This window comes from Hevea brasiliensis, chromosome 3 (assembly GCF_030052815.1).
Source record: "Hevea brasiliensis isolate MT/VB/25A 57/8 chromosome 3, ASM3005281v1, whole genome shotgun sequence".
In the NCBI taxonomy this organism is placed as follows: domain Eukaryota; kingdom Viridiplantae; phylum Streptophyta; class Magnoliopsida; order Malpighiales; family Euphorbiaceae; genus Hevea; species Hevea brasiliensis.
This window is the reverse complement of record NC_079495.1, coordinates 90519543-90530298: the sequence shown is the minus strand read 5'-3', so window position 1 is coordinate 90530298 and position 10756 is coordinate 90519543. Positions and strand designations below refer to the sequence as shown.

Below are 10756 nucleotides of genomic sequence, written 5' to 3'. Positions count from 1 at the left end.
CCGTTTCATTATATAATAGAGAGAGATAGAGTGTGTGCTAAGAAGAAAAATAAAGTGAGGTGGGAAAGATAGTTAATTATTTGGACATATTCAAATATTTTTCTTCATTTAGGATTACTGTAAAATCAATTATAATTAATTAAAAATGTTTTTATGCTATTTAAATTAATATCAATATGATTTTATTTTATAAATTAAAACTAAGGGTAAAGGCATAGAGAGGAGGTAAGTATGAGCCATGACTCCTCTAACCCTTTCAAAATTCTCTCATACATATATATATACATATATTGATAAAAGAATTATTTTATTTTAATTATTGATCTTTAAAATAATTTTTATTGTTTTAATATAATAAAAATAATGTGAAATATTAAAATCCTGTATTTTTTTTAAAAAAAATCTAACTTAATTATAATTTATTAAAATATTTTTTAAATATATAATATTAATCTTTTTAAAACATACAAGTGTAATTAATTATTTTTTAAATTAACCTTAACTTCTCCGTGAAAAATTTGCCATAATGAGACAGAAACTTGGGACAAATGAATGAAATTTTGCCCCATGGAATATTGGCGCGAGAACCTTAGCAGAACAGTTCCCAATCTGGCAGTGCCACCGCTACACGACATCGAGCGAGCAGCGTATATTGGATAAGCGCAGAAGATTTTATTTTCCCATTGTCCCATCCAACTTCTACTAACCCAGCTGATTCTGATCTGATCACCTTCTTTCCTTTCTTTCCCCTTTACAAATAAACTCTTTCCTCCACTTACATCTCTACAAGCAATTGAATTTTGTTCCCTCATCTTTTAATTGCTAATCACAATCAATCTTTTCACAAGTTTCATTCCATGTCTCCTTCTTCAGATTCTATAAACCCACGAGGTTCTTCCTGTTTCTTCCCCTTTGCCTTGTTTTGTCTTCAATTGCTCTTCTTCTTGGTATTTACTTGTGTTCTGCTTATTTTATTTGTTGAACAGATGTTTGTATCGTGGGTGTTGCTCGTACGCCTATGGGTGGTTTTCTTGGTTCACTTTCTTCCTTCTCAGCTACAAAACTCGGTTCCATAGCTATTCAGGGTAAAAGTTCTTAATCCCATCACTTGTTTTTTTTCTGTACCTCTGTCTTATCTATGAAAATTTTGTCATTTGGATTTTCAATTTCTAGCTGCTATTAAAAGGGCAAACGTCGATCCATCTCTTGTCCAAGAGGTCTTCTTTGGCAATGTTCTCAGTGCTAATTTAGGACAAGCTCCTGCAAGGCAGGCTGCTTTAGGTGCGGGTATACCCAATTCAGTGATTTGTACCACCATTAATAAAGTTTGTGCATCGGGGATGAAAGGTAGATTCTTCGTCTTTAAGTAGATGTAGTTGCATTAGTTTGATCCTGTGAATGAATAATAAGTGATGAGTAATCACTTATTTTTTTCTCAGCTACTATGCTTGCTGCACTGACTATTCAAGCGGGTATCAATGATATTGTTGTGGCTGGTGGAATGGAAAGCATGTCTAACGCGCCCAAATATCTTGCAGAAGCAAGGTTGTTTTTCTATTTTTTGTTGGATATTGAATTATGTTTTGCTGCCTTATCCTTTTTCTTATTATACATGTTGATGATAGGCAAATACTATATGAATATTATTATTATTATTATTATTATTATTATTATTATTATTATTATTATTAAGTTTTAAATTCTTCTAATCCAGAGTTTGATGATTAAGATGAGTACATGGGTGTGCACTAGTCATGATGAATATCCGTAGGAGAAGGAGGAAGCATGTTTAGGGGGATTTTAATTGTTCAAGGTCATGGGAGAGGAAGCTAATTCAGGTCAAGACAGGGTTTTTGGAGGGCACTTCTTTTTCTGTTAAGATTATAGTAATCGGTGGTGCCTAAAGACTGACAATTACACACTATGAATGTAGTTGCCATGTTAGGAGACATGGTTACAGCTGATGCTTACTCCCAATCCCCATGGAAATGATTTTTCTTATTAAGGGGAAATTGGTTGCTAGTGGGAAACTATTACCATAGTACCCAAGGATAATGAGAGAGACAATCTTCCCTGTCAGAGAACTTAGGCCTCAAACTTGTTAGTGCATCTGATCAGGAGGTTAGTAAGAAAAAGAAGGCTGAAAGCAGTACAGAAGTTGGCAACTTGTATAGATTATGGAAAACTGGGACATGGTAGGGATAGGAGTAAAAGAATGTCTCCCTGAAAATCCTCAGTTGGAATCTTGGAGGTTCGATGGATCGAATCTAGGTATCTAGGGTTTGTATGGGATCAAGTGCTTTTTTGTTTTGTTTTTTTTACCTCTTAAAGTCTATTCTTTTTATGCGTTATATGTGATCAACTATACTCTTTTTGTTCTGTACAAGGTATCATGTCCTGTGTCTTGCATTTTGCTACTTTATACGATCAAGTCCACTCTTTTGTGCTTCAAGTCTACTTTTTTTATGCTTTGTGCAGAATCAGGAGCATTTTTTTTTCTTGCTTCAAGCTCTTTTTATGCTTTATATATGAGGTCAAATCAACTTTTTATAATTTGGTCCTCTCTTTCATGCTTGAAGTACACTTTAAAAATGGCTGATTAGTTTTGGCTCCAACTTGCCCTTTCTCTTCATCTTGAACATTCTTTTGATGAGTTGTTGTCACATGTTAAACAAATGGCTTAAATCTGGTTTGATTATGTTACAGTTGTTACTGTTGGTGCTTCATTAGGAAAGCTTGGCTATCTGAATTTGAATGAGATAGAAGTGTTTTTTTTTTCTCCCTCATACAAGTTGTGTTATCTTTTATATTATTTTGGTAATGTTTGTGGTATTGCTGCTTTATTGCTAATGTGATATACTGGCTATATTGTTTCTGATAGCTAAAATTTGTATTTATCCAAATTTATTATTTCTGGTATTTATCCATGATTCCATTCTTGCCATGTTTTCCAAGCAGAAGGGGATCTCGACTAGGACATGATACCATTACTGATGGCATGCTGAAAGATGGCCTGTGGGATGTATATAATGACTTTGGAATGGGAGTTTGTGCAGAAATATGTGCTGATCAACATAATATTACAAGAGAAGAACAGGTGTTGTTGGACATTTCCTTGTTTCTTCTTCTTGTTCTTCTTTTTCTTCTTCTTCCCTTTTTTTTTGGGTACTTTTTTCATCTATTGATTTGTTGGACCTGAATGCCTCCTTAAAATTTCCCACTACATCCATTTATGTACATTTGTGATGCTAGGTGTTTTCCTTATACTATGTTCCCACAATTTTATAATGCTGATTTGTGTTATCATTTACCAGTTGTCCATTCTGTTACATCACACATTCATTGTTCTTCAACTCTTTAAATGTTTCTGACCTTGTAAATCTTTTATATTTTTATGATTGTGGATTTTTTTGCTGGTTGTATGATGATGCTACAGGATTCTTATGCCATTCGGGGCTTTGAACGTGGAAATTCTGCACAAAATGGTGGTGTTTTTTCCTGGGAAATAGTTCCTGTATGATTTTTAACTGGCACTGATTTGGAGGAAACAATAGCTTTTGGTATATTGTCAATATTGATCAATTATTTTGTCCAGCAGGTTGAAGTTTCTGGGGGACGAGGGAAATCAGTTATGGTTGTTGACAAGGACGAAGGTTTAATAAAGGTAAACAGAATGGTTATGTATTCAATTTGTCATTCCAGATTCGACCTTCAAAGTTGTAAGGCATTGTTATAGGCTGCCTATTATTTTCAAAAACAAAGCAATTTATTTTCATGTGTTAAGTGTTGTAGAAATTTTTTAAGGACAAATGGTAGTGTTGGCTTGATTAATTGTTGGTCTAGGCATCTAGTTTGTGAAGGGAATCTGCTCCCTTTGTGCAAATTTGTTTTCAGATTATTTTGTTATCAGATTTACTTAGCATCACAAGCATGACAATTTTGTCCTCCCTTATTCAAATATTCAAATAGTGTTTGTTCCATTTATATAAAATTTCTGTTTATGTATCCAGCTTATTGTTGATCTAGTAATTAAACTTGCTTTTGACTTTGAGACTGCTTTCTAGCTGAAAAGTAAATTTATTTTGTTCTTCCAAATTGTGTGCTAGTTTGATGCTGCCAAACTGAGGAAACTCAGACCAAGTTTCAAGAATGGTGGTTCGGTTACAGCTGGAAATGCTTCTATCATAAGGTCTCTCTCTCTCTCTCTCTCCCCTTTTTCCACATATCCCTCCAATCTTACCAGACCTCTTAATGGAGGCATTGAGATACTCTTACCAGACCTCTTAAGGGAAGTATTGAGATACTGTTTGGATGGCCTCCTTGGGGACTCTCTTTGCATGTTTTGTGTATACGTTTGCTATTTTGCATATATTTCTATGAGTATGTGGTTGTGGTAGACTATATTGGCATCATTTATGGATCAAAACTAGTGTGATTGTGTCTCAGTAGATGTACATGTAATTTATGCATCATGTGAAGTGGTGTCTTTTCTGGCTTGCCATTGAAGAATGTTTTAGAGCATAAATTGGTTTTGTTACTAGTAGAATTATCAGCTTCATTTACCAAGTGTGTTTTGTATTTTATTTTACCTTTTTTTTCTCATATTTTTTGATAAAAAACTAATATTAATTTATGAGACTTAGAAAGAGATGGAATTACCAAAAGCAGGAGGATAAGGAATCCTCCTCAAGATAAAACAAGAGATAAGTGAAAATAGAAAATAAAGCAAATATCTCAATCATGCAAGATGCCCACAATGGAAAGCCCTTTAAACCCTTAATAAGACATGTACATATGAAAACCCAAAAATGAATTAATAAGACATGTACATATGAAAACCCAAAAATGAATCTTTCTTTTTGTTTTATTTTTTAAACCCATAATAGATTAAATGGCAAAAGTTTATTATTGGAAGTATTAGTGTTCCTCTTCTCCAATGATACCAAAGCACCACAACTGTAGCCTAGTATTACAAGGTTCGTGCACCTCCATGCACCAACTTGTAGTTTTTATAGGCTGACTATGCCTGTCTTATTAATTATATACTTAACAATCCTCTTCCATAGTCTTCGTAAAATTTCTCATCCTCTACAAGCAAAGACCCACAAGAATTGAAAATAAAGGAAGAAGATGAAGTGGAACAATGGATCAGCAATCCTAAAAGATTTATATGCTCTCCAAAAGAGAAGGTATCCCTTCCTTCATTGTGAAACTTCTAAATGGGTTAAAGGCTAGTTTTGTTACACAAGCTTTACCAAATTAGGCAAATTGGAGGCAATTTCATGTCATTCTGCTATATTTTTAAAACTTGCTCCTGCACTAGTATCATTGTGTAGATGAGTCTCTTTTAGTTACTATTCACAATGTCATTAAACTCAATTCAACTAAACCTTAATCCTAAATTAGTTGGTATAGGTTATGTGGATCCTTTTTCTCCATTCTACCCAACTTAGGCTAGCTCTTTACAAAAATGTGGTGCCACTATATCCTTTTAATACTTCCACCCATGTCATTCTAGGTCTGTCCCATGTTTTCTTATTTTCTATAACTTAAATGTGCTAGACTATTATGCATGTGTCCAAATTATCTCAATCTCCATTGTCCCATCTTTTCCTCGATGGTTGCTATTTTTGCCATCTTATCAATGCATTTATTCCTTATTTCATTCATCCCTCTATTTTCACTTGTCTGTCCCAGCATCATCATGTGTCAAACTAATGTGTGTTTCTCCATTACTGCTCAATTCTTAATGTCATACTCATAGTGATCATAGTTGTTCAGATCATGATTCTGTAAAACTCTTCCTTTAGCTTATTTGGTATTTTGCAATCGCACACTTTACCTTTGTTGCACTTATACACTTCATCCATCCTACTTTAATGGTGATTGACATTTTCCTCACTTTCCCTATCCGTTAAACTTAGATGGTGTGCACTTTTTTTTTTTTTTTTAAAAGTACATTCCAACAACAAAGAAGCAAGAAGCATCAAGAATTCAAGATATGTTATTGAGCATTATCATTAGATTGTCTAAGATTGGGGGAAGGGCACCAATTCTAGCCATTCCGGCTGCCCAATCTGCCACGTTATTTTCATCTCCACCAATGAGATTGAAGCTAAATGCTTAGAACTATGAGAGATGTCCTGAGTGTCTTTCATCGAAGCTGCTATCTCCCAATGTGAGTGACAAGCTTTTTAAACACTTAGGAAACCACTTCTGAATATGTTTCATAGACACCAATGATAGCTACCAAGAAACAGCAGATCTGACACTTTTTCTAACCACCATGGCTCTAGGTATGCTTGGTTATCTTTGCTTTAGCATATGATTTTATATGATCCCCTACTTGGCAGTGTCCACCACTGATGTAACAGTATCTACTACGTACCATTCCAATCATTATGTTATCAAAATCAATTGTATGAATTTATAGCATAAGTCAGTTTGTCAGATATTCTCTGTTATGTAATCTGTCATGATTTTGACTTTATAATTGGTAATACTATCATTGACAGTGATGGTGCAGCTGCATTAGTCCTGGTGAGCGGAGAAAAGGCAATTGAGCTTGGATTGCAAGTGATTGCTAGGATAAGAGGATATGGTGATGCTGCTCAGGTAGTTTAAAGAATGTTATTTATATGATCTATGGTTTGGTAGAGCTGAACCTTGGATAACTTTAGTGGCGAAACATCATTGTGTGGACAGGCCCCTGAGTTATTTACAACAGCACCAGCACTTGCGATACCAAAAGCTATTTCAAATGCTGGGTTGGAGGCTTCCCAGATTGATTATTATGAAATAAATGAAGCATTTTCTGTAAGAATTATACTTTATATTAATGTTCAGTATCTTATTTAAGTGGTTATTTGCTATCTATATGTGCTAATATATTCTTTGCAGGTTGTGGCCCTTGCCAATCAGAAGATACTTGGTCTTAATCCTGTAAGTTACATGATAACTGCATTCCATATTTCTTACTCAACAATGTCGTCTGAATTCTAAAGTTGGGTTGTATTTTAGTTAGTGTTGTCAAACTTGGACCAGACCAACTGGTCAGATCGGTTTAATTGGGAACCGAACCTTAGTCCGGTCTAGTTTGATCATAAACCCTTATTTTGGAAAACCTAGTGTGAATCAGATTGAACAGGTTAGGCAACCAGTCAAACTGGTAAATCCAGCTGGGTTTAAACCGGTTGTCAGGCCATTCAATATTAATATTTCATCTTGCTGTCATTGGTACTAAAAATTTTGTGGAATAAAGAAGCCTAGAAGCTTAATTACAGTCCAACTACACCTACATTTTGTAAATGTACTCCCTCAATACACACACACACATCGGTTTAATGGGGAACCGAACCTTAGTCCGGTCTAGTTTGATCATAAACCCTTATTTTGGAAAACCTAGTGTGAATCAGATTGAACAGGTTAGGCAACCAGTCAAACTGGTAAATCCAGCTGGGTTTAAACCGGTTGTCAGGCCATTCAATAAAAAAATTTCAACTTGCTGGCATGGGGACTCAAAATTTGGTGGAATAAAGAAGCCTAGAAGCTTAATTACAGTCCAACTACACCTACATTTTGTAAATGTACTAAAATATATTAAAATTTTTTCCTTATATTAATTTAATTAATATTGCATTAAATGATATAAAATAACTAACAACTTTTAATTTAAAATAATATGAGCAAAAATGAAGGTTTTTCTGTTTCGTTAACTTATGACTTAAATAATTAATGATACTAATGATTTGTGTTGTTATTGTGTTAACATGAATTATTTCTTTATTAATTATTTTTACGTTACAAAAAAAATAACATAAATTATCTATTTATTATTTTATAAAATTTTAATGTATTAAAATTTATTTTTATTGATATTGATAAATTTATTATTATAATATTTTAATCTAAATTTTTTTAATATAAAACATTATTATTTAAAATTTAAAATTTAATCTAAAAATAAAATTGAATTTTTAAAGATATTTATATATTAGAATTTAACGAAAATTATTTTAGTTATTATTTTTATAATATATCAAACTACTAATTATAATATATCTTGTGATAACTTTGAAAGAAATTGTTAATTTTGTAATGTAGTAAATATTTATTTAATATTATGTTGGTTAAACCTCTACTCGACCTTGGTTAAATCTTAAGCCTTTAACTCTCTGCCTTTACTGGTTCTTTGACTAGGTTGGGTCTGAAAACCTTGATTTTAGCTTTTGTATTGACTTGTCATCTTATGTTTGCACGCTTCAATTTGTTGAAGTATTATGAACTTGTTCATCCTTATAAATGCAGGAAAAATTAAATGTTCATGGAGGAGCTGTATCTTTGGGACATCCATTAGGATGCAGTGGAGCTCGTATCTTGGTCACATTATTAGGGGTAATTTTGGAAGGCTCTTCCCATATTTACTGGATTTGTGGTTGTTTTGTTTCTCATGATTTGTCTGAATACTATCGTGTGAGTTCTCCCTCCACACAATTACCGCTGTGAAGTAACCTTGTACCATTCTTACTATTAGACACAAAACCCCCCCACCCCCTTTTTCTGATTGTATGATGGGGTTCCATTAAAATTAATCTAGGTTTCATGCTTTTGTCATGTTTTTGAAATCACTGAAGTTAAGATATGATCATTTGATTATCTTGCAGGTACTTAGACATAAAAATGGTAAGTATGGGGTTGCTAGCATTTGCAATGGAGGTGGAGGGGCATCTGCCCTTGTTCTTGAGCTCATGTAAGCACTCTACACTTTGTAAGCCTTATATATTATGTAGTTGTATGTTAGTTGTATTGGTAGTGCATTAAATTGGAGCATTCTCTTGGGGTTACTTTATGAAGTGTTCCAAAGTTAATACCAGTTCAACTTATTGGGCATATAAGTCTGATTCCTGAATTTGATTAGAAAGTAATCAGTTTAGTTTGGTCAGAGAGTCTAAAAAAATCAATTCTTGGGAGATTTGAATTAGGCACTCTAAACTTTTGAACCCTTTATCCAAACCAAAATCTCAATTTATTGTCATGGGAAAACGAAACAAAAGTGTCCAAGCTCGCTGTTATGAAATGAATGTCAAACCATTACAGGCTTTCCTTGATTTCAAAAAGAAGCTGACGAATTATTTTTTAAGATGTGTTGACCTAGCCATAACTGATACCCCTAACATGATCATATATACCTAGGAGTAAAGTAAAAAAAAAAAAAAAAAAAAAGAGCATTATGTTTGTTAGACAATTTTGGCTGTGTTATGTTGTCTTTTATTATCAATACTGTTGAGATATTTCGGAACCAGCAAGTTGGTAAAAATCAAGTTGTGTGAGTTCTCCCAATCCTAACCAGTTTTTAGAATTGATCCTCATAAATAATATTATGATCTGCTATTAGTTCAATTTTTCCCATATCAGAATTTACAAAGTGGCTGCGTTCTGCTAGCCTGTGAATGATAAGAGCTTTCCATCAATCGTGAAAACGCCTTCATTTTGCAGGTCAGTTGGAAGGGTGGGACGTTCGTTGTTATGATCAAATTGGTCACTCTAACATCAGCATCCTACTGCATTAAGGTAAGCCCTGATGTTGTTTCTCCTAAACCTGTTAGTTTTTGTTTCGTTTCCATCATTGTTAGAATTTATTACCTGATATTCTGGATGGCAGGTTTGTTAGATAATGGATCTAACTGAAGATTATCTATGATCGATGATCTGTTTATGATATATATGTGGGAAGAAGGGGGAATAATGGAATAGACAAAAAAGAATATAGTTATATTGTATCATAACAACGAAGGAATAAATTTAATTGGTTATTGAAAATCAATATTTTAAAATATTAAATAATTACGTTTATACATGTTGTAGTAGGAACTTAATAGAATTTTCACTTAGTATTTGCATGAGATTGTACGTATTCTTGCCCTGAATAATAAATGTTCTTACATATAAGAATTGGGAAAATTGTAATTAAACATCACATATAATTTAATTAAATATTATGTAAATTACTTGAAATGTCGTATCAACAATTTCTTTTAATTTCTTTTAATTCAACTTTTGGTGCTTCACTAAATCTTTTTGAATTTAATAAGTTTAAAGTCTTTTTTTTTTTTTTGATATATTGCAATTATAATTATTAAAAAAATTGATTTGCTTTGCAAACTCAAGTTTCTTATCAAAAACTGGGGAGAGCTTAATTAACTCCTTTTAAATATATACTCAAACATATATTTTAAAAGTGGAGACAGATTATTTCTTTTGCTCTCACTGTATTTTGGCTTTCATCAATTCTTTGGGCTATTTCATGAAATGAATTCAAAAGAGTAAAACAAGATAACATTGAATGTTTAAAAAAATGTTTTAAGAGTGAAAATGTTAATTCTTTTAAAAGACTAAATTCTTCATTACATTTCGACTTTAATCTCAAAAATAATTTACGTGCATAATAAGGAGCTCGGATATTTGACAATACTAAGATTAGCAATTTGTCATCATATTTGACAAGATTTTGAAGAATTTTGGCCTTCATTTTTGGCGACATTTTTTTCACAATATTAAAGATAATTTCTTCAGTCTAAACAGTAACAAAATCAAATAATTAAAAAATAAATAAGAAATAATTTAATTTAATAGAGATAAAAGATTAGAATAATAATTACCCTATGGTAACAATTATGATGTCTCTTTTACTATCATTTTTAATATTATATACTGATTTTACATGAAAAATTATACCTAAAAAATCCATATAAAAAAA

At 32.5% G+C, this 10756-nt stretch overlaps 1 protein-coding gene across 1 annotated transcript; it reads left to right on the top strand.

The window, feature by feature from the left end:
* The first annotated feature begins 634 nt into the window (after positions 1–634).
* On the top strand, positions 635–9843 carry LOC110637243 (acetyl-CoA acetyltransferase 2). Its single transcript, XM_021787252.2, has 15 exons — positions 635–891; positions 987–1085; positions 1174–1347; positions 1440–1545; positions 2959–3097; positions 3437–3514; positions 3599–3664; positions 4107–4189; positions 6516–6615; positions 6706–6816; positions 6901–6942; positions 8308–8394; positions 8664–8749; positions 9496–9570; positions 9662–9843. The coding sequence occupies exons 1-14, from the start codon at positions 858–860 to the stop codon at positions 9527–9529; spliced, it is 1239 nt and encodes a 412-aa protein (XP_021642944.2). The 5' UTR covers positions 635–857; the 3' UTR covers positions 9530–9570; positions 9662–9843.
* Positions 9844–10756: the final 913 nt, after the last annotated feature.

What these genes read in the sequence shown, in the direction of transcription:
- LOC110637243 (XM_021787252.2), top strand. Translation starts at nt 858, where the DNA reads ATGTCTCCTTCTTCAGATTCTATAAACCCACGAG. An exon ending in GGAAATGCTTCTATCATAAG is followed by an intron (nt 4,190 to 6,515) that starts GTCTCTCTCTCT and finishes TATCATTGACAG; the next exon opens with TGATGGTGCAGCTGCATTAG. An exon ending in GATATGGTGATGCTGCTCAG is followed by an intron (nt 6,616 to 6,705) that starts GTAGTTTAAAGA and finishes TTGTGTGGACAG; the next exon opens with GCCCCTGAGTTATTTACAAC.